General features: G+C 48.9%; 4 protein-coding genes across 12 annotated transcripts; 2 read left to right on the forward strand and 2 right to left on the reverse strand.

The window, feature by feature from the left end:
- Positions 1–801: 801 nt before the first annotated feature.
- On the reverse strand, positions 802–9,433 carry CHTOP (chromatin target of PRMT1). Of its 5 annotated transcripts, XM_019919755.3 has the most exons (8): positions 9,155–9,433; positions 8,632–8,673; positions 8,086–8,167; positions 6,586–6,739; positions 5,885–5,968; positions 3,859–4,045; positions 2,897–3,034; positions 802–1,208 (listed from the first exon to the last, which is right to left on the reverse strand). In XM_019919755.3, the coding sequence occupies exons 3-8, from the start codon at positions 8,148–8,150 to the stop codon at positions 1,003–1,005; spliced, it is 834 nt and encodes a 277-aa protein (XP_019775314.1). In that variant the 5' UTR covers positions 8,151–8,167; positions 8,632–8,673; positions 9,155–9,433; the 3' UTR covers positions 802–1,002. The 5 variants fall into 5 exon arrangements, with proteins under 5 accessions (XP_019775314.1, XP_019775315.1, XP_019775313.1 ...); XM_019919756.3 differs by lacking the exon at positions 8,632–8,673 and having other exon boundaries at positions 3,859–4,042; XM_019919754.3 differs by lacking the exon at positions 8,632–8,673.
- A 1,747-nt stretch (positions 9,434–11,180) lies between these two features.
- On the reverse strand, positions 11,181–15,861 carry S100A1 (S100 calcium binding protein A1). 4 transcript variants are annotated; one of them, XM_073807416.1, is made up of 5 exons: positions 15,845–15,861; positions 15,604–15,714; positions 14,534–14,592; positions 12,444–12,596; positions 11,181–11,486 (listed from the first exon to the last, which is right to left on the reverse strand). In XM_073807416.1, exons 4-5 carry the CDS (start codon positions 12,582–12,584, stop codon positions 11,343–11,345), a joined length of 285 nt encoding a protein of 94 aa, XP_073663517.1. In that variant the 5' UTR covers positions 12,585–12,596; positions 14,534–14,592; positions 15,604–15,714; positions 15,845–15,861; the 3' UTR covers positions 11,181–11,342. The 4 variants fall into 4 exon arrangements, with proteins under 4 accessions (XP_073663517.1, XP_073663529.1, XP_033714641.1 ...); XM_073807428.1 differs by lacking the exon at positions 15,845–15,861 and adding an exon at positions 13,215–13,259 and having other exon boundaries at positions 15,604–15,739; XM_033858750.2 differs by lacking the exon at positions 15,845–15,861 and having other exon boundaries at positions 15,604–15,733.
- Positions 15,434–27,203, forward strand: S100A13 (S100 calcium binding protein A13). 2 transcript variants are annotated; one of them, XM_033858736.2, is made up of 5 exons: positions 15,434–15,585; positions 16,593–16,786; positions 23,202–25,656; positions 26,055–26,153; positions 26,964–27,203. In XM_033858736.2, the coding sequence occupies exons 2-3, from the start codon at positions 16,634–16,636 to the stop codon at positions 23,343–23,345; spliced, it is 297 nt and encodes a 98-aa protein (XP_033714627.1). In that variant the 5' UTR covers positions 15,434–15,585; positions 16,593–16,633; the 3' UTR covers positions 23,346–25,656; positions 26,055–26,153; positions 26,964–27,203. The 2 variants fall into 2 exon arrangements, with proteins under 2 accessions (XP_033714627.1, XP_019775682.1); XM_019920123.3 differs by lacking the exon at positions 15,434–15,585 and adding an exon at positions 16,136–16,428.
- Positions 26,055–27,766, forward strand: S100A14 (S100 calcium binding protein A14). Its single transcript, XM_033858764.2, has 3 exons — positions 26,055–26,153; positions 26,594–26,740; positions 26,964–27,766. The coding sequence occupies exons 1-3, from the start codon at positions 26,124–26,126 to the stop codon at positions 27,099–27,101; spliced, it is 315 nt and encodes a 104-aa protein (XP_033714655.1). The 5' UTR covers positions 26,055–26,123; the 3' UTR covers positions 27,102–27,766.
- The last annotated feature ends 180 nt before the right edge of the window (positions 27,767–27,946 follow it).

Consider the following 27,946-nt stretch of genomic DNA (forward strand, 5'->3'; position numbering starts at 1 on the left):
AACAATTTGTTATAATGAACCAGAAACAAAAGATTCTACTGAAACTGGAACAGTTGACAGAAAATGGTTGAACTTAATTAAACCTTCAAGGGGAATAAGGGTCAAAGTCAATGAATGAAGCCCAAGATCGGCCTGGTATAAACATAACAGCATTTCAGCATGGATATCTTCTGACCCCTCCCACCAGATATCTGCCATCAATTTCCAGCCCTTTCCCTTCTGAAGCATCTGCCAAACCAAATGGCTTTCCCCACTCTTTTGCAGGTGTAAGCCAATCCAAAAATACCCTCTTTGGGCACGATGCAAAGCCAAGAGGAAAAGTTTATAAATCTCATTCCAGGGTAGAAAGTGCACATACCTGACCCAGTACACTGGTTATGTGGTGTAAATGTACATGGTAATAACTTTAATCAAATCAGAGCTGCTACCGTGTGTAACTTGTTAGGTGGCCCTGTAGCTATGTCAAAGTTCCTAATTTACTTTACTAAAACATCAGCGTGGCAGAATGCATTTTTGAGCTCCACATTTTCTAAACACTTTTAAGAGGCTCTTTAAAGATGATGCAGAACAGAACTGTATCTCAGAAACCTAGATATTAAGGAGGGACATTGATGGGCTCTTTCTGGGACTTTTTCACGGGAGATGAACAGAGGAAATGTCAGAATGCCAAAGCATATGACAAGTGAGGGAAGGCAGAGCGGGGAAGAGGGTGTACTAGCCACAAGGCCAACACATTCATGTTCAAAGAGAAGTCTGGGCGAAGGAAAAAAAACCCCAAACGACAACAAAACAAAACCCAAGTCAGAGGAAAAAAGGGTTTCATACAACACAGTATCAAAAAGTAAAAGGAACACACTAAATGCACAAACTGGTGGCGAGTCAGTCCATAGCCTATTATGGTAGGTCCTTCCAGCATCAATCAAGTTTCTTCTCATCTGTTATCTCAAGGTTATTTACAGATGTGTGACTTTAACAAGAGTCTCACAGGAGGGTGGGCAGGCTTCAATCATTGGTTTCGGGATCTGTCTGAGCCATGTAGGCATCCAACTCAGCATCCAGGTGTCCTTTCGTTTTTGACATGTATGCATCCAGTTGGTTGTCCAGCTGCTCCTTGGTCAGTACAGGGCGAGCAAGGGCACCTCTCCCTCGTCCACGGCCTCGTCCTCTGCCTCCAAAGCCCCCTCTTCCCCGACCTATCATACCCCGACCTGGCCCAAGGGAAAAACAAGAAAAACAGTTACAAGTAAGTTTAATTGGTGCTATGGTAAATGCCCCTTAGAGCAGTGGGGCCTAGCTGAGAAAGGCTGAAGGGCAGGGCAAGAGGAGAAATCTGGAAAAACAGGAAACACACTGGGTAGAAAGCAACACATGGAAAGCACACATAATGAATCCCTTATTACATGCTCATCTCTAAATGCTATTTAAATTTTTTTTATTCTACCAACAAAGTAAGGGAATATAGTTAACTGATAATTAAAAATTTCTTAATCTCTCCTAAGACAGAGAAACTAAAATTTGAGACTCGCTATAAGTTTACAATTAAAATACAAGTACATTAAAGATAACCCCATTTAGCAAGATAGGGAGGAAGTAACAAGGGCACAGAGAAACAGGGGTGTGAAGCTAGACAGTTTTCAAATTAAACTTTACTGGAGATCCTTCTGAAAGATTAGCTCGTCTCCTCAAATTTATCAAACCTAATGAACTGATCCTATGTCAGGAGACTGAGGAGTTATTCTGACATAGGAACAATGAAGGGAATTGGGGAAAAACATTTTGAGTAGTCCCAGCCATTTCTATCTCCCGATTCTATTCACATTTTAACAATTATGGTTATCTGAGAGGTGGTTTCAATTCACTTAACAGAACATACCCAGCTTTCTGAAAAGCTACTTCAGACTCCTCCCCGCCCAATCCCTGTGATGTCTCTCTCAGAAACCAAGTCAAGATAATTTGGAAACATGCTATTTCATCCTGAAACCCAAACTAGCTTGTACTTCACTCAATAAGCCAAGCAACATATAATGCGAGAGAAGAAAACAAGCCCTCTGTTATCAAATTTCTTTTCCCAATAGTTATTATCCCCTGGCAACTTCAAGGTCATAAATTATGGAAGACCCACCACACACTTTAAAAAGACCAAAGCAAATATACCCAGGGGCTAAAAGAATATATATTATTTTTCCTGGACAGGTGTTGCTGGGAGTTTTCCACTAAACTCTAAGCCAGAAAACTCCCATGAGATTTGGCATTAACAGCAACACCATTAAAAACTCTCTTCCAGTCTGGGCCATGAGGTCACAGGACAAATATCACTAAGTCTCAAGGTAAGATTATCAACAAGAGTCAGTTAGTTAACTGACACAATACCATCTTGCTTTTTCTACTTTGATCAAAAAGAGTCATCTCTGGTTTCGCATAGACACAAACTTTATCTTGAATTTACTTGGTTTCAGAGTCAATACCTAGCTCCAAGTCTCACCATCCTCTTTAACTCTGCTTCATTTTTGTACATCTCCCTCTTCTCTCTTCTTAGACTCAAAGTGGGTTTTGAGCTATGGGGTGGGGTGTGTGGTGGTGGGTCAGGGACAGAAAAAGATAAAACGCCAAACTGACCATTCTGTCATTTTTAACAATACAATTTAAATTTGCAAGAGCCTGAAAGAAGTCTGAATATAATCTGGCTCTGTAACACATACCTGACTGTTCTTGGAAAACCCATGACAGACCTCCACATTACCAGCATGTGAATTTAGAAAATAAGCCAGTTTCATAAAACAAACAAGACAAACAAATAAGCCTGCCTGTGACTTGAAGCTGTGCAGAAAGGTGGCTCTGAGTTTTGAAGGGAGAGAAATAAGGGGAAGCTAGTCTCTGAAGTTGGTAGCTGACTAACCTCTACCACCGATTCCGCCACGACCCATAGCTCCACGCCCTAGGCCCCCTCTCCCAGGACCTCCACGACCTCGAACACCACCTCTTCTTAAGCCCATTCGGGGAGCTACGGCTCGTCCACCTCGGAGCAGGTTTTGACCTTGGAGAGGAGGCATACAATGTATATGCAGGTAAATCCAAGAGAGACAAAGTAGATTCTAACCAAAGGAAGGCGGTGAGGGTTAAATGAGAGTTAATTCAGTTAATTTTTAGGTTGGGTGGGGCAAGCTGCACACTGAGTGTGAAAAGATTAAGCTGCTCTTTATTCAATCAATTCAACAAGTCTGACCACAAATCCACTTTTGGAAGAAGCTGGGAGTTAAGTCAATTAGTTAAGTACATACATTTAATGAATATCTATTGAATAATTACAGGTAGGTGCCTAGCATTATGGCAGATTTAAAAATAAATGATATGGTTCCTGCTCTCAATACATTTTTGTAGGGGACAAGAACTATACAGAGAACAGAATAACAGTGCCTAAAATGTAACATATAGCTAAGTGCTATTGGTCAACTTGTCCTCTTTTTTCCAGATGTAATAGAGTATTTCACTAGAACCAGGAACAGAGATGATTAATTAAGATATAGGCCAACAGGCCAAGAAGTTTCTTAGATTTGACTTATTTCTAGAACTCGAATGTGCTTTGATTCAAGCAGCAGCAGGGTGTTTTAAAATGGAATGGAGATGACATGAATTACCTGTTGTAACGCAGGTCCTAGCCTCTCACCATTGCACATTATCAGAAAAGGAATGGTATCGATAAAAGACATGCAGCACTATTAAAAACACGTCATTTCAAAAGTTATTAATTATATTAATACAAATTCAGGCTTAAAGATGTTAAACAAATGTGTCCATAAGCAGCCCAAGAGAAAAGGGAAGGGGGTGGGGCCCGACAATTATCAGGTACAGAGCACTGACCTCGGAGCGACATCCCGCCCCTAAGTAGGGTTCTTGTGGCACGTCCCCCACGAAGTCCTCCTCTGGACAAGCCTCTCTGGATAATGGGCAGGCCTCGTCCTCCGATTGCTCCCCTGGCCAGGGCCCCTATTGGTCGGCCTAACCGTGCCTGGATGTTACTCTTACCCAGGCGCTGCTTTAAGCTCTTCTGGAAGAAAAGGTGTTAGGGAATTGAGATCAAAAAAAGCAATCCAATGGGATTTAGCAACTCAAAGTGCAGAGAAAAAGAAGCAAGTGAGATGTCTGTGTGGCGGGAGATAAACCTGCATGGGGTGTCCTAAGGATCCCAAACCAGAACCAAACCTTTGCCTCAGAACATGGTAGAAAACAAGCAGAATTCTGATCCAGAGCTTCTAAGAAGCTTGAGTATGGTCCCATGAAACTGGCATCACCACAAATTACCTCACTAGTTTGGCTACAGAAGTCATATACCACTACTTGGAACGTAAGTTTTAATAAGAACACTGTATTTCAAATCCTGGATTCTGCTGCTTTTGAACCACCAGTTGACAATGACAGGACTGGATTCATACCTGCCCAAGGACTACCACTGTCTTCAAAGGCTTACTCAAACACCATAGGAAGTTCATCACACTCTGGGCAAAGTTTAAATTACAATTTCATTTGAGTTCTTGTGACTTAAGAACAAGTTTGATTTCTCAGTCAAAGAGGTCAGTGTGTTCCATTTTTCCTCTGAGTATCTATCTCCAGACGGTCCACTTTTTACCTTAAGATGTAAATAAACACAAAAAAGTCAAATCTCCTTTCCTTACATATCTTAAATAGATGTAATTCCATGTCCACCTTTGCAAACAGATCCATTAATTCAGTATAATGACTTTAAATTCAAAATAAACACATAACTCAAACGTATCTCCACAGAAAGCCAGCCAAACCTGCATTAGAATTAAGACAGTTCAGCTATAATCATAAAACTCAGGGCCACATTTGAGAACAAGGACATACCATAGATAGAAATTTTTCAATAATCTGTCCCTCAAAGAGAAACTACAAAGACCACATCTCAGACAATTAAATTCCTTCAGAGGAGAGGGTGACTGTGTAGCCTTGAACACCACCAAAGCCCTAGCAAACCTGTTCTCCTATAACGCCGTTATGAACGAAAGTAAATTATGCGTCCTCAGGCTTCACCCACAAACGACTACAAACGACTTTCTCTGCAACCATATGCTGCGAGTTGTTATTATTAGCTTTCTAGCATGAGATCATAAACTGCTTCTAATCAGAGGGGCAGGCTCTGAACAACATGAGGTCAGGACTTCTTTCTACAAGTCTCTTGTGTTTAGTCATTCCTAGTACATTCTCCCAAGATCTGTGCTTTAAGGGGAGAATGCATAGTACTTAGAAGTTCTTCTCCCTTCCCATCCCTTACTTGCCACCGATACTAGTCTCTAATATTGAAAAGAAGCTGAAGGATGTCAACTGTATCATTCAGTTTCCACTCTAGAGCTGTGCTATATGCTAAGGTAACCACTAGCCACATGTGGCTAATTTAAATTACAAGTTAAAAAATAAACAAAAATAAAAATTTAAGCTCCTCAATGGCACTAGCCACATTTTGAGCACTCAACAGTCAATGTGGCTAATGGCTACTGTGTTGGAGAGCACAGATATAGAACACTTCCAACACCGTGGAAAGTTCTATTGGACAGCAGTGCTCTAGAGGCTACTTTCTTCGGCACAGCCTCTGTCCCAAGCTTCTTGTTAAAAGGTCCTTCGGAATAATATGTCAGAGACCTGTCTTCAACAATTTTTAGTATTTCCTCTTAGAAAACAGTGGCACCTTTTACTGCTTTCCTGAGTCTAGGATGAATGCAGCCACTCCAGGGCTTAAGGTAGCTGAAGCAGAAGGCCTTGTTTATTTTTGGTCAGTGAGCCCAATGGTTCAGGGTGGGGGTGGAAGGGTGTTATATTTAACTGCTGATTTTATGCACAGCCATGCAGTGCTACCAGTTAAAGTCCTTACAGTTGCATGGCACCGCCCTCCAGACGCCCAGCCACAGCTTGGACATATCCTTCCACAGCCACTGTCCGGACTTGCATATAAAGTCTATGAATAATAAAGAGCAGGTTTTATTTCAGATCTGAATAGGATTATCTCTTACTGGAAATTTGAAAGAGAACCGCTAACTCTTAAATTACTCAGTGTTCTCGCTCTACTTCACTGACAAAACTTTAGGTGCTGTGGAGATGAGGGTCACCCCACTCTTTCTACTGTTTAGCATTGAAAACCTTTGACTAAGAGGCCTTTCAGACTCCCTGTATTAGGGAAGAAAGAATAAAATCATTTCCCTAATTTGTAAACCATTTAGTGAGAAATAAAGGATTTTTTGAAGATCATCTAAAACAGAAACCAAAATTTCTTTGTGGAAAAAGCCAGTGAATTTATTTTAAGGGCAAAGGATCAGAGAACAAAAGAGATTAATACTCATTGATAACAAAGAAACAGGCCACCTTGATGGCACACTCCCTAAAAGAGAAAGACAACAAAAAGTTACTTATTGGTACCTGCCAAAATGGGAATTCTCTGAACTTCTCTTTCCTCCAGAAAAGTTCAGCTTTTGCCCTGAGCCACCTCGTAATTATCCATGGCGTCCTGACAGCCTCAGTGGACTACCTGACAGGGATCACCAGCTGCTTCTGGCGCATTAAGACCCATTCTCTCACCTGCTTAAGTTTTAATGCTGCCTGGACAGAGGGTCTATTCTCCATCTGCTGGGCCAGTCTTCTGTTTCTGGCACTGGCTAGCTGCTGTTGTTGCTGCATCGAAGCCCGAATATTCACTGGCATCGGCTGTTTGTTCTTCAGCATATTAGTAAAGCTTCAAGGTCGAACAAAATGGATGTTTAAATAAACGCTTTATTACAAAACATTTATTGGCATTTTCATGGCTTGCTAGACCAGGAGCTCCAGATCCCACGAACTTTAAGTAAAGTGGTACACTTAGATCAAGGCTGATGTGGGTTAAAGACTCCTCTGCTTCCACAAACTTGCAAGAATCAGAAACTTAGAAATGCAGCTAAGTGTAGCACATTCAATCAAAAGTGATAACAAGGGCTCAGGTAACGGCTTTTAGAGAGGTAGAAAGTATGAAAAGCATGCAATAAGCAGATGTGATGACAAGAGACAGAAGATGTAGTTTCAAAGACAGACAAAGCAAGCCAAAACCTTCGGGGACCTGAGGGTGCATTTTAAGGGCAAATATAAGGAAGGACTAGGGCACCTTCAAAGCCCATGGAAATGATACACCCACATAAATTATAGGAGCATATCACATTCTCTCATGTATTTGTTCACGTAGTAATGTGAATATGGAGAATTAGTGTATCACTAAGGGATAAAGAGAAGTACATATGCTTCAGAAAAGGCAAACAAACATAAGTAAATTTTTTAGTGGTCTAACATTAACTTAATAAAGTCACTGGTCGAAGGCACTCAATGAACAAAGCTCTCAGAGACAGAAAGTGCCTTTAAATGCCTTAACTTTTCTTAGTGTCAAATGATTACTTTTTCTGACTCTAAGTGATTACTTCTGAAAAAGTTAAGATTAGTTTAATCATTTAAGAGCTTGTGAAGACACTCTTCTATTATTCCTGTCAAGGTAAGTTTAATGGAATGAAAGAGAAGAACATTCAATTGTAAAAGAATTGAAAACAAAAACAAACTAAAAGCAGAATGGAAAGAAAGTGAAATGGAGCAAAGCGAGTGCCTCTTACAAGGCCCAAGAATGACATTCAAGGGCCTTTGGACATATTCATAGCTTGCTACCCGCCTCTTACAGGCCAGACACAACACTGCTGGCCTTGGACTGGGCAGCAAGCCTACTGCAGCTAGGGTACCATGCTACCGAGCTGCACCACCCCTGTATCAATTTAAAAAAAAAAAAAAAAAAAAAAAGTGAAGAAAAGGGAGGGTGTGAGGAGTCTTTTTAAAATACATCCCACCAGATAAATATTTCAGACAGCATAACATAAAAATCTACTGATAAGGGGTTTTGAAACAACCCCCCAATTTGTTTTGTGTACCACATACGATGCAACTAAAAACAGAGGTCTGTAGCCTTCTGTTGGTATTTAGTTTAAAACCGGTTTTTGTGCATTGGACCCCAGGGCCAATTTAAGTAATGTTTTCTTATGAACGAGCTGAAGTTGCTGTTGGCTGCCTCACCGCTCATTTAGAGACATCTTGGTGGTGCTTTTTAGCACAACTTTCGGCGCTGACTGTGCAGCCATCTTCAAATCCCGAGAATCTACAAAGGACAATGGACAGAATGAGCAAATGAGAATGATGACCACCTCACTGCAACAAGTGCCAAAGGCCCAAACCAAAAATGAATGAAAAGGCCTGTATCAGTGACTATTGACGATCACACCAAAACTCATTTCAGGTGCTTAAACTTAAGAAGCTAGTTACCTCAAACTAATAAACTCCAAGGCCACAGGACAGAAAATATCTGCCCAAGCCTCCAAAATGGCAGACTCAGACCCAGCCAAAAAAGTGTTAAGAGTTTGGCTTTTCATCTAGAGCGATCCTTCTCAACCTTGGCTGCAAGGCGGCTTTTTTTTTTTTTTTTTAAAAAAAAACCAACAACAAAACACAGAAGCCTGGGCCCAAACTACTTAAAGCACAATCTCTGATGGTGAGGTCCGGGGATCAGCAATTTGAAGGGGGAAAAAAAAAAAGTCTACCTCGAAGGGGGGGGGGGGAGTCTACCTCGGTGCTTCTCTTGTGCAGCCACAACTGAGAACCACTGATCTAGAGGATGACACAAGCATTCCAGTTTCAAAATCAAGTAGGAGACTTAGCAAGGGCCTGCGGAGCTGGGGGAGGGAGGGAGTAGGCAAGGTTTCCCTAAATGGGCATTCACCTGGGAGTTCGCTCCCGGGAGCGCTCCACCAAATTTAACCCTGAAGCCGCCATTACTTTCCAACGTTCCCTAAGGTCGTGCAGTCCTCCTTTGATTGCCCTTCCCTCTCAAAGCCCTGTCAGGACCGCCGACATTGCTCAACCCACCAAACAACATTCTTTAACTCTATCAAATCCCCAACTTTTCCATCAATCCCGCGGCGAGTTTCCAGTTCGGGGTCTCCCCCGCCTCCCTCTCAGGGGCTCCGCCCCCTCCGGGGCCTCCATCTCGGACACCCTGTCTGCCTCCACATGCCGCCAGCTCCCGTTCCGCGTCCGCCGGACCCCTCCGTTCCCCAGGACTCTTGCCCTCCTCACCACAGACACGTACCGAAGGAAACGGACGCCAGTGCTCCTCCCGGGGCTGCCACCACGGCTGCGGCAGGCGGGCCGGGGGCCGGCCGAACCTGAGTTGACGGTGGAGGGGCTCGGGTTAACTTGGTGGGCGGTTAGTTAGATGTGTTAAGCGGTAGATTGCTAGGTTAGTTCTTTGCTGTTGGCTAGCTGTCCGGTTGGCCCGTCCGCTTGCTAACCGGCCTGCCCTTTCCTGCCTTTCACCACAGCGGCTGCCGTCAACTCCCGCTCGGTGTCGAAAACAAAATGGCCGCCACACCCAGTGCGGAGAGGGACCGGCTAAAATGGCGTCGACGCAGTTACGTTAGGCGTCAGATCCGCCGCACCACTAAGGGGCGGGAAAATTTGTGCCACGCCTGCGCGGGATTAGGGCGGAGCCCTAGGGAGAAGGCGGGGCTTTAGCAAAGTCCTGGTCTGTATTAAACTCAGCCCCCCGCCTAGGAAGGGGCGTGACCAAGTGGCATAGCTCTGTTTATTTTTGGAAAATGGATTATTTTTTAAAGCTTTTAAAAAATATGTATTTATTTGGCAGCATTGGGTCTTAGGTGCAGCATGCGGGATCTTTAGTTGTGGCATGTGAACTCTTAGTTGCAGCATGTGGGATCTAGTTCCCTGACCAGGGATTGAACCTGGTCCCCTTGCATTGAGAGTGCAGAGTCTTAGCCACTGGACTGCCAGGGAAGTCCCTGCTCCCGGGTTTTAAGGGGGCTGCAGTTTAGTAATTTGGGTCGCTGGGGCTGATTCGGTCCCCCTGAAAAAGATGTTCATATTTCCTGGCACATCCCTCTGCCCCTCAAGCTAAGGCAGACGGACTACAATTCTTTATGCGGATGTTCCTCGGTCTCTCTCTCCCCTTTTGTTTTCAAAAAATTAATTAATTTTATTATTTATTTTTGGCTGCGTTGGGTCTTTGTTGCTGTGCGTGGGCTTTCTCTAGCTGTGTCGAATGGAGGCTATTCTTCCTTGCGGTGCGTGGGCTTCTCACTGCAGTGGCTTCTCATTTCAGAGCACGGGCTCTAGGCACGCGGGCTTCAGTAGTTGTGGCACGCAGGCTCAATAGTTGTGGCACACAGACTTAGTTGCTCCGCAGCATGTGGGATTCCAGGGATGGAACCCGTGTCCCCTGCATTGGCAGGTGGATTCTTAACCACTGTGCCACCAGGGAAGTCCCTCCTCAGTCTCTCTTGTGGACCACTGGGCCCAGGTAATTTGCACTGGCTCTCCCCTCATCATTTGCCTTGGCCCCGGTCAGAGAGTTGCAGATTGCTGCAAACGCCCCAGCCAAGGCCTGGGGGCCAGTGCTGGGAGCACACCTCTGCTAGATCCTGCACCACTCATCACCACCCGTCCATATTTTCCTCTTCACTTCCCTCCCCAACTTGGCCTGAACATCGTTAAATAGTTATTTGGGGGGGGACCTTTGCGTCCCCGCTCCCCCTTCTGTGTCCTCTCTCGCCATCTGCCATCCATGTGGATTTTGATATAGACCTATGCGGGATTTTCATTATGGCTGGACACACAATAAAAGGCTCGCATGTTTGAAGAATGAGTGTACGAACACGTCTTCAACACCCCCCCCCACCCCAATCACGTGCATCAGATCCTTTCATTTTCCTTCCTAGCATGTATGTGTGTATGTTTTGGCATCCTTACTGGACTTTACCTATGTGATGTTGAGAGTCGTGTTTGTTTTGCTCACTGCTGTGTCCCCAGTTCCCATAGGATGTCTAGCGCATGGTAGGTCTTCAGTAAATATTCTTTGAAGGTTGAAGGGAAATTCTTCTGGCTTTATATCTGAGAAGCTGATGTCTCCTCCACTTCCAGCTGGGACATTGAACCCCAATGTTCCTGGGCCTTGAGCACTCCTTAAGTAGGAAGATGTAATGGCCCCTTGACCTCTCTCAAAATAAGATCCCTCCCCAAATAAGGCAAGTTGGGAGTGAGCAGCCTTCACTTCCCCACCCACTTCCATACCCCAAAGGAGACAGACAGCAGCTGGCGGCTTGTGAGAGAGGAGCCTTTAATGAAAGATGAGTTGCAGGCCTGGCCCACTACTCTTGCGCCCTTGTTGGTGGGGAGGGAAAAGTGGGGTGAGGGGGAAGCAGGGTGAAGGGGCAGGTATGGCAGGGTGGAGGCGAAGGGCGCTGCCCACTGGGGCCGTCTGCTCAACTGTTCTCCCAGAAGAAGTTGTTACAGGCCACTGTGAGGGCAGCCACCAGCACCACATACTCCTGGAAGTCCACCTCTCCATCTCCATTCTCATCTAACTCCTTCATCACCTTGTCCACAGCATCCGCATCCTTCTGGGCCTGTGGAGGGAGGAGACGGAGAGGTAGGCGTATAGGGAAATGAACAGCACTGAGTCAGGGGCATGGGGGCTGGTTGATTGGGGAGAAGGAGGCAGAGATGAGCAAGAGAGAGAACTACTTCTAATTATGGGACTCTCGCTGCTGTCCTCAAAACTAACAAAATACTTATGGCTTCCTGTTGCCTACAGAATCAGCTCCTTAACAAGGCAGAATAATAAAAACAATTACCATATGTTGAGTGCCTACAATGTGAGAAGCACTACACTAGGAGCTTTACAAGCACTGTCTCATTTAATTCTAGCACAAATAGTATGAAGTAGCTTTCATTAGTCCCATTCTAGAGAAGAAACAAATTGACAGTCGACGGTTAAGGAACACGCCCAAAGTCACACAGCTATTAAGTGGCAGCACCAGAATTTGAACCCAGGTCTCATAAAATCTCAAAGCTGGTACACTTTCTACTGGCTTCTCTTTTGCATCCTTCAGTCCAGTCAAAACTACCGAGCACGCTCCATCTGCTTTCTCACACGCTCTTGTTCAGATACTATACCTCCTCCTAAAATGTCTACGTTTACCCTAATGATCTTCCAGGGGCCTGAGTGCCACCTCTTTGGAGAAGCCGTCCACTTCAGTCAGGTTAATATTCTCCCATAATCCTTTCTGGCACCTCTGTTAAGGCCCCGGGTGCTTCCTGGTGTTCAAGGTTTACTTGCAAGTGTCAGTCCTTCCCTGCTAGACGGTGTGTTTTGTTATTGATGCATCTACACAAGGCCTAGCCCTTAGCAGGTGATCAGTAAATCAGGGCATTTTGACCCTAACCCAGAAGAGTAGGGGAGCCTGGGAGAGGAAGGAGATGGTTGGGCTGAGCTGGGGTGGGATGGGGAGGTGGCAGGGAGGGGCCCACTCTGTTCCCCCACCCCTCGCCCACTCCACCCTGTACCCCCACCCTGTGCTCACGTCCAGGAAGCCGGAGAGCTCCGTCTGCAGCAGCTCTTTCAGCTCCTTCTTGCTCAGCTTGTACTTGTCCCCCTCCTTGCCCGAGTGGGCGTGGAACACATTGATGAGAGTCTCCATTGCCGTCTCCAGCTCAGAGCCCATCTTGTAGCTCACCTACCCACGTCCCACCATGGAAGTGAGCTGGGGACCATGCCTGGGGTAGCTGGGGTTGGGGTAGGGGCCCACAGCTCAAAGAGCCATGAGATCGAAGCCCCCCCACAACTGATCAGACCTAAGTCTAGCCTCATTCTCTGTGCCCTTCAGTCCACACCCCAGCCAGAGGGAAGCAGGGCTTTGGGCATGGAGGTAGAACAGCCGGAGCTGGGCTGGCTCTAGAGGCCTGCAGTGGACTCCGCAGTTGCTCCTGGCTGCCTGCACACCGAGGAGGGTGGGGCAGGCAGGTAGGGGTGGTCACAGGACCCGGCCTGGCTTCCTCTGGCTCTATTTTTACCCTGGACTTGCCTGCCCAGCACGGCCAAGATCTGCTGTTGGGGATGGTGGGCTGGGCTCCCCTGTATAGCCTTGACTCTGCTGCCCACCCTGAGCAAGGAGTCAATCTGGTGCCCTTAGTCGGCCTGGTGGATAGGGTGGCAGTCTGAGTGGGTGGCCCAAGGTTCATGGGGACGGGGGCGTCTCACTGCCTCTGAGTTTCTTGTCAGCAGACTGGGGGCCTCTCTTGGTCCTTCTACACTGTTCTCTCCTGAACATGTCACTTTGGCTTCCCTCTGTTACCTCTAGTTTGGTTCGTCTTGCTTCTCTGCAGATTCAGCCCTTCTACTGTGTGGTGGTGGGAAAGGAAAGAGGAATGTCTGAGCCTTTTCCTTGGAGCCAGGGCTCCCAGGGAGGGGGAGAGGACACTTGTGGGATCTTGTCCCTGCCACTCCCACCCCCAGGCCCAACTTGGGTGATGTGGGGACATGGCAGCAGGGAGAATGGGGCTGGTATGTGTTAGGGGAGATAAAGGCTGAGTGCATGAGGTCCTCTGAATCCAAGGGGCTGGGAGAGAGGAGGGGAAAAATGGAGGGGTCTGTTGAGGAGAGGGGACTGCCAAGCCAGGGGGTCTCTTTCCCTTGGCCTTGGGACGGTTGGCCCCTCCACAGCCTCAGGGGGCAGCTCAGGTGTCTCAGATCAGGTGTCCCCATCCTTCCCCAGACCTGAGGGGCTGGACAATGGGCCCTGATCGGATGACATCCTAGCTCTTCAATGGGGCCCTTGTGAATGTCACCTGAACTCCGGACGTGAGAAGCGGTTGTCACAGAGACACGGGGGAGATGGAACCCAAGCCGGGGCTGATGGAGGGGATAAGCTGGGGGGTGGGTGGGGGGCAGAGGGAGGGGTGCTGGTGGCTCAGTTATCAGCCCCATCCAGGAGAGGCACATAGAGGTTTCCCGGAGACCTCAAGCAGCCTGGGATTTTGCGTAGGGGCCATTCTTGGCAGGGAGGGGGCAGACAGAAAAACAAAGGGAAAGAATGAGAGGAAAGAAGAATGGAGAAACTGGGCCAAGAAAGAGGAGGAGGAGAAAGGGGAGGTCACATGAAGGGACAGTGGGAGTGGGTATAGTACCCTAGTGCCCCCTTCCTGGTATCACATGATTCATGCTCTGCCACCCCCGCCCCCCAACTTCGCTGGGACCTGAGCTCTTGGCAAGGCTGGGTGGGGTGGCAGAGAGACCACGGCTGGCGGGGGGTGGGTGGGCAGAAGGAGCTGGTCCATCTGCTTTCTTATTCTTACACCGCTGGAAGCAAGGCGAGAGCTGGGTCTCCTCCCCAGCACCTGGGAGATGGAGGGAGCCTTGCGGGGGCACGTGAGAGCTCTGTGGGAGGAGGGCCTGGTCTCCTGGAAACTCAGTGGCTGCGTTCCCCACTGGCTTCCTTATTCACTGAGCTCCCAGATCTCCCTCTGACCTTCACTTGCCTCCCCTCACCACCTTCCAAACACTGTCTCCCCCAAATCCCGAGCTCCTCCCCAGACTTTTGGAGCCCTGCTGAAGTCCCCTTTCCACAAGGCTGGCCAGGGCAGGGACCCAGGGCAGATGGGGCAGGATACTCACTGTCAGCCTGGGAGCAGGTTCTGGACAGACAGACGAGGCTGCAAATGTGGCTACCGGAGCTGTGTGGGGAGACCTGTCTTCAGTCGTCCTTCCCCCGCCGACACCCCCCACTGGCTCCACCCCTTCACAGACAGACACCCAGTGGGGCAAGGGGCCAGGAGTGGACAGAGGCGCCCTCTGTCTCCTGGGCTGGAACAGGCTGGCCTGTGTCCTCTTCTCCAGCCTCCCCTGCCTGCCCCCACGCTGGGTCCCAAAAGGCAGGGCCCAGGAGGAAGGGAGGTGGGAAAGGTCCTGGGAAGAAGGAACACTCAGAGGCCTTCTCGGCTCCCCCGGCCTCCCGCAGTACTGGGTATGCTGCTAGGCTAGGAAGAGGTACACGCACCTGGCTGAGGGGCTCAGCGAGGGAACTTCTCAGTGAATAATTTAGTCTTGGTAGTCTCCCCGAGGGGTTTCAGCCTGAGACCCCACTGTGGGATTTCAATCCAGGGTCTCCTCTACTGGGGGCTCGGCCTGTGTCCCCCTCTGTTTGTGGGGTCTCAGTCTGGGCCCTCTGTAGGGGTCTAGGGCTGCAGGGTCCTTGGTGGGATCCCATTCTGAGGGGCCCTCTTGCGGTGTTTCTTAGATGGGACCTTTCAGTGCCGAGCTCCCTCAGTTGATTCTTTGAATTTACAGTGGCCTCCACACGCCCCAACATACATACTCCAGATCAGACGGGGCGGGTGTAGTGGGGCAGCAGGCTCCCCGTGTTGGGAGGGATGGGACCCCAGGATGCCTGCTGAGTGGAATCTGGCCAGGCAGCTCCAGGCGGGCCCTCCCCCTCACCAAGTGGAGGCTGCGGTGGGCTGCGTTGGGTGGGGCCAGGGTTCCAGGCCTGATTGCTTGGGGTGGGGAGGGCCGGGCGGGAGGCGTGACTGGGCGCGCTCCTCTCTTCAGAATGCACGACAGAAACTTGACACCTCCGGGCTTGGGAGGGGCTCTTTCCTCCCTCCAGGGAAGCTTATAAACCTCAGCCCTAGGGCTCCTGCCTCGCTGCATCCCATCTCCTTGCCCCGGTGAGTCGCAACCCTTACCCCTGGAGGGTTCCTGGGGAGCCTTTTTCCGCCCTGGCCTCCCAGGTTCCTACGCTGGAGCCGGCTCAGACTGGGATTCAGGAAGTGGCTTTGGGAAATCCAGCAGCAGTCCTTGCAGAGGGCAGGGGGTGGGTGGGAAAAGGGAGGATGATTGGGCATGCCCCCTTGCCCCAGCCGTACCCGTCCCCTCCCTCCCCCGCCGAGCCCCTCCACTCCGGGCGCTGTGAGTGAGTGCCAGTACCAAATCCCTCCTGGGCGCGGGCAGTCAGCGGAGCCCCATCCAGGACCTGTTGCTGGGAGACGGGGGCGGGCAGGGCTATGGGGTCCTGGGCTCCGCACTCTGCCCAGCTGCCCCCGAGGGGAGGGGCGAGCGGGACGACAGAGAGGCGGGGTCTGCCCAGACCAAGCCAGCCCTGACCACAGCTGGGCATTTGCCAGACCCCGGCCTCTCTGCTGGGAAGAGCAGCCAGTGTGTGTGGGGGGGGGGGGGGGGGGGGCGGGGCGGGTGCAATGCAGGCGGGTGGAGACCCAGGTCCTTGCACAAACAAGCTTTGGAGACAAACAACCCCATGACCCTTTGAGGCCGGTTAAGCTCCAAGAAAGGACCCTTGGGACTGAACCCCACAGAGGGGCCACCAGACTGAGAGGACTTCAAAGAAGGACCCCAGACTGAAAGCCTGCTCCCAGACAGAGGGGTCTCCAGACTGAGGGACCACCACACACGGGTCCCTGAGACACGGACACTTCAAAAGGACCCCCAGACTGTGAGACCTAGAGAGGAAGGGGTTTCTGGAAGTGAACATTTCTTCCCCCACCTACACTGAGGTACCATTGCCTGGTCCCCTGCCCCAAGCTCCATCCCTGCATCCCTGTCCCTTCCCTACTTCCCCTTGAGGCCTCCTCCAGGCAGAGGCTTGAGGCGGCAGCGGCAGCGCCAGGGCAGGGGCGCTCTGGCCTGTCCTGACGCTCTCTTCTTCCCCCTCCTGCAGGTCAGCCCTGTGAGGACATCAGCTCCAGCCCCAGGGTCCTAATGGCAGCCGAACCACTGACTGAGCTGGAGGCGGCCATTGAGACTGTGGTCACCACCTTCTTCACCTTTGCAGGGCAGGAGGGCCGGAAGGGCAGCCTCAGCATCAATGAGTTTAAGGAACTGGTCACTCAGCAGTTGCCTCACCTGCTCAAGGTAGGTGGGGGTCTCTGGGTGTGAGGTTTTGGGAGCCAGTGGCTGTGGGACCCTGTGTATATAAGGAGATATTACTGAGCATGATAAGGTGACCACAGGTGTACTGTGGAGGAAGGTGTGATGACTGCACATGTAAATGGCTCTGGGTGTTCTTGCCTGGTGTGTGTATAGTTAGGTAATATTATGTCTGTGTGAATGCGAGTGTTGTATTGGGGCTTTGTGCTCCCATCAGAGGATGCTGTTGGGTTCTCGTGGTGTCTCTCTGTGCCTCTCTGGTCTCATTTCCCCAGCACAGGACTGGACCCAGAGCTGGCTTCCAGGAGATTCATAGGCCATCAGAGCTAGAAGGAGGCCAAGAGAAAACACGGTCCAAATTCCTCACTTCACGTATACAGAAACCGAGGCCCAGCTATGGGAAAGGGTTTGTCAAAAATCAAAACACAGCCAAATTAATGGAGTCATAGAATCTCAGTATAGGAGGTTCCTGTAAGTGGTCTGTGATTATTCCCCACCCGCTCTGGGAATCCCCTCAATAATGCAACTGACAGAATTATTCTTTCTCTCCTGTTCACAGGATGGAGGAGGGATTTACATTTCATCCGCTCTGGGTTGGCACATCATCCCAGGCTGTTAACAGTTTCTTTTACATCCTTTCTAAAAATTCAAAGGCACATAAAAGTGTGTGAACATGGATTAAAAAAAAAAAACGACACAAACTAGTCTCTGAAATTCATAGTCTATCATTTGCAATATCTCCTACATCCTTAGACTTTTCCCTTCCTCTTCTCACAGGAAACTTCAGGCTGTGCCCTGAAAGTACAGCATTCCCTGTAGCCTTGTCAAATAATGACTGGTTTTTCTTCCAAATCCGACTCCCTCTGGGCCTGGAAATGCAGATAGTGACCCCTTTGCTTTTCATTGCAACTTCCAGATCTTCGTTTCTTCTTCTTTTTTTTTTTGGCTGCACCCGTGCAGCTTGTGAGATTTTAGTTCCCCGACCAGGGGTTAAAACCCGGGCCCTCAGCAGTGAGAGCGCACAGTCCTAACCACTGGACTGCCAGGGAATTCCCTCTTCTCCTTCCCAAGACACCCGACTCCTTGGAAGCTCGTATGTACCACGTGCCACCCTTCTAATCGCACACCTTATAGCGCTTCAGCTTCTGGCTTTTACTGTTTTTCTTCTCATCACTGCCACTGTCATTACCTTCAGTATCCACACAGGCAACTTATTCAACACCTGGGCCTTTCAGTTTCTTTTTTTTTTTGGCCGCGCTGCGCGGCGTGTGGAATCTTAGTTCCCAGACCAGGGGTCGAACCCACGCCCACTGCATTGGGAGCACGGCATCGTAACCACTGGACCACCATGGAAGTCCCTGGGCCTTTCAATGTCTTCAACTCCTTACTTTCAAAGGTTCTGTCTTCCTGCACCTCAGCATCCCTGCCCCTCCACTCTGCTGCCCTGTCCATTCTTTAGGTCTTGTCATTACCAATGCGCCATCTCCAAAATCTCAATTTCAGGCCTCTCTTTCTCTGTCTGCCGCCTCCTGTCATTCCAGTTCTATTCCTCTATCTAGTTCCTCCACTCCATGACTTCCTGACTCCACTGGGAACTTCAGTCTCTTGACCCTATCACTTTTTCATCTTCCATCACCATCCCTTGAGACCTCATTTCCCTTCTTACTCAGCTGGGTTCTAAGGCTCACCACTATAATCACTTGCTCAACTCCCTTGATTCTCCTTCTCTCTGTCCTAGTTATTTGGCAAAATCCCAACCCAGGTTAAATCCAACATTCAGCTTCATTAGCTTGTTGGTGAAACCCACCGTTCTGTGTCTGCGCTTGTACAGCTGAATCTGGCTAGAGAAAAATGCACTGCCATGTTGTTGATTTGTCTCACTTTAAATCTATAACCACAGCCCCCAATAGGACCCTTAGCAATACCTGGAAATTCTTCTACATTTCCCTATTAATTCATTTACCAGCTCTTTCAGGTGATTATTTCACAACTTTTCCTTTCTCCTTAAACTCCAGTACCTCTTTTCATAGTCTCCCTCTCACTGAGAAAAATAAAAGCCATCGGGAAACTTCTATGTGCTTCCTCCCCAAAACTACCAACCGATCAGCACATTTCCTGCCTTCCTTCCTGTTAACACGAATGATCTGTCTCTGCTGCTAAGGCCAGCCCCTCCACTGCTGCACTAAATCCCATCCCTTCTCACCTACTTAAAGACGTTACTCTTTCAATTCTTCCTCCTTTTTTTCTTAAAATTAATTAATTAATTAAATTTATTTTGGCTACCAGGGAAGCCCTCAATTCTTCCTCTTCTCTCTTGCATCATCAAAATTTCTGTCTCTACTAGGTTGTTCTGATCAGTTTACAAATATGCTGTACTATCTCCTGTCTTAAAAGAAAACCTCCCTTGACCCTATAATTCCCTCCAGCTATGCCTTACATCTCTGTTCCCCTTTGTAGTAAAACTCCTCAAAAGCAGTGAGAGTTATTTATACTCTCCACTTTATGCTGTCTCTACTTTTCCTCTCCTGGTTCAGAATGCTCATACCCCAGGTATCTGCTAGGCTTATTCCTCGTTTGACAGATTTCTGCTCAGATGGCAAATCCTCAGCATGACCTTCCTTCACCACTGAGTACAGAGATCACCTCCTTGTGTTCTGTTCCTTTACCTTGGGCTATTTTCTTTCAGAGCACTTCCTTCACAACTTAACTTCCATTATACAATTTTACGTTACCAAGAAGTAACATAATTTTCTTCCTTTCCATGTAGGAAACATTCTTGTTCTATAAAGGAAAGGAATCTGCTCACTGTTTTATCCCCAGCACTTAGTGTCTGACTCCTAGTTAGGTGCTCAATAAAATACTGAGAGAGGGCTTCCCTGGTCGCGCAGTGGTTGAGAGTCCGCCTGCCAGTGCAGGGGACATGGGTTCGTGCCCCGGTCCGGGAAGATCCCACATGCCGCGGAGTGGCTGGGCCTGTGAGCCATGGCCGCTGAGCCTGCGCGTCCGGAGCCTGTGCTCCACAACGGGAGAGGCCACAACAGTGAGAGGTCCGCGTACGGCAAAAAAAAAAAAAATACTGAGGGAATAAGTGAGATAGTAAAAAAGTTTAAAAGAAGTAAAAATTGTTGAGTGAGTGAATGAATAAATGCATCTTACCTACGGTTCTACAAATAGCTTTTTAAAAATGTAACAATGCATATAGGCTGTTTTCCCAGTTTAAAAAATGATGTACTGTATTCTAATATGTAGCTTAACACAAATTTATGTAGTCAATCCTCTATTGATGAACATTTCCCTTGTGTTCACTTTTCCCTTTTGCAAACGTTGTTTATATTGATATATCTTTACATACTAAAGGGAAAATGTTTATAGAGTAAATGTCTGGCAGTATAAATATTAGGTCAAAAGGTTTGTTCTTAATTTTTATGGATATTATTAGTTTGCCTCCCAACAAGTTTGCACTTGTTTTCATGGCCAACAGCAATGCATGCGACTGCCTGTTTCCCACATCCTTGCCCCAAATGGGTCTAACTGAGAGTTTTTTTTTTAATTTAATTTTTTTGTTTTTATAAATTTATTTATTTATTTTATTTTTGGCTGCATTGGTTCTTCTTGCTGGGCGCGGGCTTTCTCTAGTTGCAGCGAGCAGGGGCTACTCTTTGTTGCGGTGCGCGGGCTTCTCATTGCAGTGGCTTCTCTTGGAGCACGGGCTCTAGGCGCGCGGGCATCAGTAGTTGTGGCCTGTGGGCTCGGTAGTTGTGGCTCGCGGGCTCTAGAGCGCAGGCTCAGTAGTTGTGGCACACGTGGCATGTGGGATCTTCCCTGACCGGGGCTCGAACCCGCGCCCCCTGCATTGGCAGGCGGATTCTTAACCACTGCACCACCAGGGAAACCCTTACTGAGCTTTTAAATTTTGCCAATCTAATATGTGGAAATGGTGTCTTTTTCTGATTTACACTTCTTTAATTCTGAGTGAAATAGAACTTTAAAAAATATTTTTGATAGGCATATATATTGCCTTTTCTGTGAACTGCCTGTTTCTTTTATCAGTGTTTTTCTTTTCATATTGATTTATTATAGCTCTTTATAAATAAAGAAAATAACCTTTGTCTATTATGTGCATTGCAAACATTTCCCCCTAATTTGCCTTTTCGTCCTTTGAGTTTGTTTTTGGTCTTTTTTGCCACACAGAATATAAAAAATTTTATGTAGTCAAATCTGTCAAACTTTTCCTGAATGGCTTCTGTGTTTTATGCCATGTTTAGAAAGGTCTTCCTCAGTTTAACTTATTAAAAAAACTCCCAGACTTTATTTTATTATTAAAATTTTCTTATTGATGTTAAATACCCCACTTATTATTTATTCAATTCCCATGTATATTTTGGGGCTCTTTATTCTGTTTCATTGATCTGTTTATTATTTAGAAACATTCTCATTTAATTACTGTGGTTTTAAAATATGCTTTGATAACCTGTAGGGTTGGTTCTCCCTCATTATTGTTTTTTTTTCAGAATTTTACCAGTAGATCCCACATGTTGATTTTTCAAGAAGAATTTTAGTAACATTTAATCATATTAAAAAGAATCCTGTAAATATTTTAATTGGGATTATATAAAAATGTTATTTTAGGGAAAATTGACATCTTTACACTATTGAATCTTTCTCTGTAAAAAAAAGTATGTTTTTCTATTTATTCTTGTTTTCTTTCATATCCTTCAGTTCAGTTTTCTTCACAAAAGCTTAATAGAGTCCTACATTTTTTCCTGAGTGCTTTATTTTATTTTTTACTATTTTAAGTGGGATCTTTCATATTATATTTTCAAACTGGTATTTGTTTTTGTGTATTAATATTGTCACCTGATACTTTATCATTTCTAATAGTTTTTTGGGGGAAGAAATACAGATTAGTGGGTAAGAGCATAAGCTCTGAGTCAGACAATCTAGGTTCAAATGCAGGGTCTAGCTTGTCATCCCGGGTTAGTTATTTAATCTTTCTGAGCCTTCATTTCTCATCTGTGAAATGGACTCATAGTAATACTGTTCTTGTTGGATTGGTCTTGCATTTATTCAGTCAGTATTTATTGAGTGCCTACTACGTTCTGTGCTGACACTGTCCTAGGCTTTGGGTTATAGTGGTGAACAAGCCTCCGCTATGTGCCAGACATTCTCCCAGGCACTGGCATTATGGTGGTGAACAAGACGGACAAGGTCCCTGTGCTCAGGAGACTTTCATCCTAGCAGATTATGAAGATTAAATGATGTAAAGCATGTAGGGTGTTCAGCATATGCTCAGAACGGTCAGCACTATTAAGTGCTTACACTGGTTGAAATGTTAACCTTTATCACTCTTTCGTTTTTTTCTAGGTATACAATTATATAATTGCTAATATAAGAGGTGAATTTGCATCTTCTTTCCCAACAATTTTACCTTTTATTTCTTTCTCTTGACTAATTGTATGTTTTCCCCCGCCATCTGTGTGTTACACTGGGCATCGTTGCCTTCCACTGGCAATGCTTATAGTATTTTATAAATAAGCATGATTGTAGCTTTAAAAAACGTCTTGTTTAGCTCTTCTATAAATTAGCTTTGTGCCATCTATAGGTTTGGCAAGCCTTCTCTGCCTTCCTCCAAATGTTGATTCAAATGTTTAGCATGAGCTCCTCCTGAGGCACCCTTGTCTGGTTTGACATGGATCCGTTGTTCTACAGTCAACTTCCTGGTTGTGGTTACTTACCTGGCAACCAATCCTTTGATCACGATGGTCCAACTTAGAATATCCTTAGATTTCACAGGTCTGCTGGGAGAGACTTTGCCAAGGGCCCCCTGGGAAACCACATACCTTGTGTCCTCGCCATTCCTCTGATCTACCAGGCTAGTGACCCAACTGGAAGAATGCGAAGACACTAGGATTATGCAAATGGACAGCCAAGTGCTGTGAACTTCTCCAGCTTTCTGTAAAGGAGGAGTGTGGCCTGAGAAGACTCTGTGGGTGGTCAGAGTGAGTCAATGCCTACAAGGGCTCCCCGAGTGTCTTTGGGCTTATCCCAGGGCTGGCACAGCGGCATGCTGGAGCCCACCCATACCTGCCGTTGAAGGCCCGTTGTGTGCAGCTCTTCCCCTCTCTGCGTTCAGTGACATCATGCTTATGGTACATGATCCGCCATGGTGTGTATATTTAGACCACAGCAAACCCTATAACCAGGCTCCCCACTTCCCTCCTCTGCTTCCCCCTGGAGTTGGGCACCAGGGCGATGCTGTGTTGGGGCTGCAGCTTCGTCCTGAAGGTTTGGGGCAGATCCTAGTGCTCTCTGAGGGAAGGGAGTGGCGACTGGCAATTCTTCCCTCCCTGTGTCAGAACCCTCGTTTCTAACCCCACTCTTCCCTGTGGTGTCTCTTCAGGATGTGGGCTCCTTAGAGGAGAAGATGAAGAGCTTGGATGTGAATCAGGACTCAGAGCTCAAGTTCAACGAGTACTGGAGACTGATTGGGGAGCTGGCCAAGGAGATCAGGAAGGAGAAGGCCCTGCAGATCCGAAAGAAGTAAAGCCGGCTGGCCGGGATGGGGGTGGGCATGGCAGGGCTGGGCAGTACCCCACTCCCCACAAATAAAGCTTTCTCCTTGAAACAAAGATGTTGCTTACTCACACCCACCCTGATGATTTCTTCTCTTGAGACTAGGGGGTGGGAAAGCTCTGTCCCCACCTGAGGTTGGGTCCAAAAATTACGAGCTCCTTGAGGACCAGGAATGTTATTCATCTTCAGATACTCTGCAGCATCAGATCTTGTACAGGACAGGTGCTCAATAAATACATGGTTGATGAATGAATATCTGAAAGGTAGAGACAGATCTCTGGGGCAGGTGAGGTGACTTATATCCCACCAGGTCTCAGGGGCTTGGTCTTGGTTCCCACTTTCTTATTCCTGGGGTTTGTGTCATTGGATGGTAATGATAGCAGTGAACAGGTGTTGAGGGCTTGCTCTGTGCCAGGAACAGGGCTGAACATTTTCTTGTATTATTTTAGTTAATGATCACAGCCTGTTGAGGTAGGTACTGTTTTTAAGTCTTGTATTAAAGATGAGGAAACAGATTTTAGAGAGGTTAAGTCACAAAGACAAGAATAGGTAGAACTGGGTTGAAATTCCAGAGCCTCTGTAATGAATCAGGATCCTCTCTGGACGGGTGCTTGGGAACCCTGGACCCTCCTCTCCTCCCTCCTACCATGGCAGGGGTGAAGCAGAAGGATGAACACAGTGTTCTGGTTCGAGGACTGGGGTGAGGGTGGCGGTCGTGCTGCAGGAAGCAGAACTTTAGGGCCCCCAAGTGCTGCTCTCCCCATCCTTCTTGGCTAGAGGGGCATGTGGTTTGAACTGTCTGCCACCAGAGGGAGCAGGGGTGGGGCAGCCCAGCAGGCACTGCCTTCCAAGGACTGTCACTGCCTTACTGTCAGGTGTCCATCATTTGAGGCAGCTATGAGTCCAGAGGAACATTTAGGCTGAGACAATCTCCCCATCACACACCATGAAAGGGTCCTAGATTGAGACCTTCCATCTAAGGGCCCCTGGACTGAGAGACCTCAGAGGGACTGCCAGGCTGGGACTCTGAGGGTCCATTTGAGACATTCCAGAGGGGCTCCCTCACAGTGAGAGACTGAGACATTCCAGAGGGACCCCCAGACTGAGACATTAGAGACCTCCGTCTTGGAGAAACCCTGAAATCGAGATAGCCTCAGAGGGGTCCCCAGATTGAGACACTTACAGACACCCCAGTGGAGGCCAAAAGTACATAGGAGGCCTAGAAGGAGACCCGCGGAGGGGCACTGGGAGGTATGCTTTGATCTCAGAGTTTAGGAAAGGAGTCCAGGAACTCTGGCTCTCAGCACTGCCCCCTTCTTTCCTGACCCACACAGACTCCCCTGCCTTCTCCCTTTCACTTCCCTCAGGTGGGGAAGGCCACTAGGGTTGGGCTGAGTTCCCCCCAGACCTACAGTCCAGGATCCCTGGGATGTTATCCCAGGTGCTGGATTGGGCGGGGCGGGGAGGGTGGTTTGCTGTGGAGTCTCTGGGTTAGGGAAGGCATGGGATTCTGAGGGAGGGAGGAGCAGGTAGCCCAACCAGTTTGGAGAGGTTGTTAGCTGACAGATAACCCATCTGGGCCTCCCATACGTGCATGCTGGCTGCGGGGAGCTGAAAGGACATCAGGACAACACTCAGTCTGCCCCCTTCACCAGGCTACCCTTCTCTGGCTCCTTCCTCCAGACCCCAATTTCTGCCATTAGGACTCGGCAAGGCTGGGCAGGCTTGAGTGTCACTATCTAAATCGGTCTTGAGGGGAGGAATGTGTGTGTGTGACACATTAAAGTACTTCAACCCACGTGTCCCTCATTCCTTCAAGGCCACAGAACCCTCCTTGACCAGCCTCTGCTTCTCCTTCTTTCCTGGTGACTGACTCAGAGCCCCCTCAGAACCCTTTCCTGTCCTACATTTCCTCCAGGCCTTTCCTCCCAGGCTCCACGCCACAGCGTTTCCAAGTCCTCCCCCACCCCCGCCCCACCCCCCACCCCCAGCTTCCCCTCCCTATCTTCCCTGGACTCTGCCTGCTGGTCTGGGGCCAGGGGCATCCCAGACCCAGCTCTCCATGGTTCCGTCCTCGTGGCCCGGGTGCGGGGCGGGCTCTCGGAGCTGCGGCCAATGGAGGTGGGGCCCCTGCTGGGCTGGCTCACAGCCCAGGCGGCTGCAGGAGCAGGGCTGGCTTCGGGATGAGGCCCAGCCCCCTGCCTCCCCTCCCTTCCCCCAGGTATAAGAGCTGAGCTCAGGTGCACTGGCTCTTCCAGTCCTGTCTCAGCGGCTGCCAGCAGGTAAGGAGTCCCAGGGCTTTTCACCCAAAATGGGCTGTCCCCGGTCCAGAGGGCATGCTTAACCTATCCTACCCTAGTCTGCCAGGGGAGGGTCTGGGGGACCAGGCCCTGGAGGCTGGTGTGTATGTGTGTGTGTGTGTGTGTATGGAACAGGGGTGGGGGGTTGGAAGGGATGGGAGGAAGGAGGCTAAGGTGAGGCTCAAGGGATTCCCTCTAAATAGGTTGGCTTGGGGGCTGTGACCTTAGCTCTGGGAGCCTGGGCAGGGATGGGGCTTGTGTGGAGTTGGCTCTGACCCCCTGGGTGAGGCACAGAATATCTGGGGTGCAGCCAAAGGGGATAGTTGAGAAAGAAATGCTGAGTTCTGTCCTTAGCTCAGCCTCCCCCCTCCTCTGAGCAGATCATGAGACATCAGCTCCTCTGGGGCCGGCTGTAGGACGACAACACTCTCACCAAAGGACCAAGCACCATGGGACAGTGTGGGTCAGCCAACGTGCAGGTGGGCCCATTCATTCCTGGCCTTTCTGTTCCCACTCTCCCCTCCTTCACCCTGAGCGTCTGTGTCCCTCACTGACTTCTGCCCCCTCACCTTGGCCTTGCTCTGCACTCCAGACCCTGCCTGTGAGACCTGAACCCTCTCTGGTGCCTACATAGGGTGATGTAGATGAGCCCTCCCTGGAAGAGGATGCCTGGGTCTCATGCTGGGACCTGCCCTGCCTGGAGGCTGGGGGGAGGTGGGGAGGAAGCCTTGCCCAACACATGGCTCAGGGCAGAGGACAGTGGGGGCAAAGGGGCTGGATGCTGGGCTTTGGAGCGGGCGAGGGCCCACGTTCCTGCCAGCTGTCTTCTGCCCTGTTGGCTCTGCCGGGCTCCTGGGGAAACAGGGTGTCATAGGATGGGTGGGACCTCTGCAACATGGGCCATGTCCCTTGCCTTCAGGGTGCCCAGGAATTCAGTGACGTGGAGAGGGCCATCGAGACCCTGATCAAGAACTTCCACCAGTATTCGGTGGCGGGTGGGAAGGAGACGCTGACCCCCTCCGAGCTACGGGACCTGGTCACCCAGCAGCTGCCCCACCTCATGCCGGTACTGAGGGAGTGGACCCCGCCCCAGACAGTACCCTGACTTCCCAAGCAAGTACTCCAAGACCCCACCCACACTGCCAAGGCCCCTGGCACTGGCAAACCCCAGCCCTTCCCCTTGTCAGCGCCAGGTAGGCTCAGGACCTGCTTTCTGCCCCTGGGTAGGGCGGAGTGGGAAGATTGGAAAGTGCTGCCTGGCTGAGCTGTGGTGTCTTCCCTCCTTTCAGAACAACTGTGGGCTGGAAGAGAAAATTGCCAACTTGGGCAGCTGTAAAGACTCTAAACTGGAGTTCGGGACTTTCTGGGAGCTGATTGGAGAAGCAGCCAAGAGTGTGAAGCTGGAGAGCCCTGTCCGGGGGAGTTGAAAACCTTCCCCTGGAATTCGGCGGCGGGGGGATATTGGGGAAAGGGGGCCTCCAGAGCCTGGGGGGCCTGGAAATAAAACTCCTCTCTCCACCACCCCCGCACTATTCCCCAGCCCCACCTGTCTCACCTCTGCAACGTTCAGGTTCATTATGGCCCTTCCTGGGACCTCTGTGTACTTCATCCCTGGGAGCTCTGTGGGGCTAATGGGTCCAGGGGTCCCCACCTGGGGGAGGTTCAGGGGGTGGCTGGGGCCAGGGATGTATTGGAGGGCTGCTGGAGGGTTGAGGATGCTGTAAGGGCCCAGTCATTTAGTAGTGGTAGAAGGGCAGAGAGGAGCTGAGCTATGGGAACTGATTTGAAGGGGGTGGAAGGAGGAATGGATATTCGGTACTAAAAAGGGCCTCTACGAACCTACCCCTCCTAATCTCTTCCCCAACCCCAACCGTCTGTCCAGTGCTGTCCCTCCCTGCCCCCAGCTCTGCCCCAGCCTCCTCTCAGGACCCTGTCTCCCTGGCTTAGGGCAGGGGAAGAGACAGAGCAGGTTGGGGGAGAGGCTGAGGAGGGTGAGTTTTGGGAGTGAGAGGACCAGCTGGGTGCTTGGGCATTTACAGAATGATGGTTGTTTTGTATCATTTGATTAATAAAGAAGATGGAAAAAATGAAAGACGTTGTCTTGACTGAACTCCATCCCCACCCCAAGTGTCCGTGGGTGAGGAGGTGTTGGGGTGAATGGCAGAGTCATTGGGTGGCACGGTACCTGTGGGACTGCAGTGGTCGGCAGTGGAGGCAAATAGGGGCCTCACTTTCCCCCGTGGATTTGGGTTGAGGATGGCAAAAGGCCTAA

This window comes from Tursiops truncatus, chromosome 1 (genome assembly GCF_011762595.2).
Source record: "Tursiops truncatus isolate mTurTru1 chromosome 1, mTurTru1.mat.Y, whole genome shotgun sequence".
Lineage (NCBI taxonomy): Eukaryota > Metazoa > Chordata > Mammalia > Artiodactyla > Delphinidae > Tursiops > Tursiops truncatus.

What these genes read in the sequence shown, in the direction of transcription:
- S100A1 (XM_073807416.1), bottom strand. Translation starts at nt 12,584, where the DNA reads ATGGGCTCTGAGCTGGAGACGGCAATGGAGACTCTCATCAATGTGTTC. An exon ending in AGCTCTCCGGCTTCCTGGAC is followed by an intron (nt 11,487 to 12,443) that starts GTGAGCACAGGG and finishes CTCCCTCCACAG; the next exon opens with GCCCAGAAGGATGCGGATGC.
- CHTOP (XM_019919754.3), bottom strand. Translation starts at nt 8,150, where the DNA reads ATGGCTGCACAGTCAGCGCCGAAAGTTGTGCTAAAAAGCACCACCAAG. An exon ending in GAGGGCGGTGCCATGCAACT is followed by an intron (nt 4,046 to 5,884) that starts GTAAGGACTTTA and finishes CTTTTCTTCCAG; the next exon opens with AAGAGCTTAAAGCAGCGCCT. An exon ending in TGGCGGAATCGGTGGTAGAG is followed by an intron (nt 1,209 to 2,896) that starts GTTAGTCAGCTA and finishes CCCTTGGGCCAG; the next exon opens with GTCGGGGTATGATAGGTCGG.
- S100A14 (XM_033858764.2), top strand. Translation starts at nt 26,124, where the DNA reads ATGGGACAGTGTGGGTCAGCCAACGTGCAG. An exon ending in GTGGGTCAGCCAACGTGCAG is followed by an intron (nt 26,154 to 26,593) that starts GTGGGCCCATTC and finishes CCTTGCCTTCAG; the next exon opens with GGTGCCCAGGAATTCAGTGA. An exon ending in AGCTGCCCCACCTCATGCCG is followed by an intron (nt 26,741 to 26,963) that starts GTACTGAGGGAG and finishes CCCTCCTTTCAG; the next exon opens with AACAACTGTGGGCTGGAAGA.
- S100A13 (XM_033858736.2), top strand. Translation starts at nt 16,634, where the DNA reads ATGGCAGCCGAACCACTGACTGAGCTGGAGGCGGCCATTGAGACTGTG. An exon ending in AGTTGCCTCACCTGCTCAAG is followed by an intron (nt 16,787 to 23,201) that starts GTAGGTGGGGGT and finishes GTGTCTCTTCAG; the next exon opens with GATGTGGGCTCCTTAGAGGA.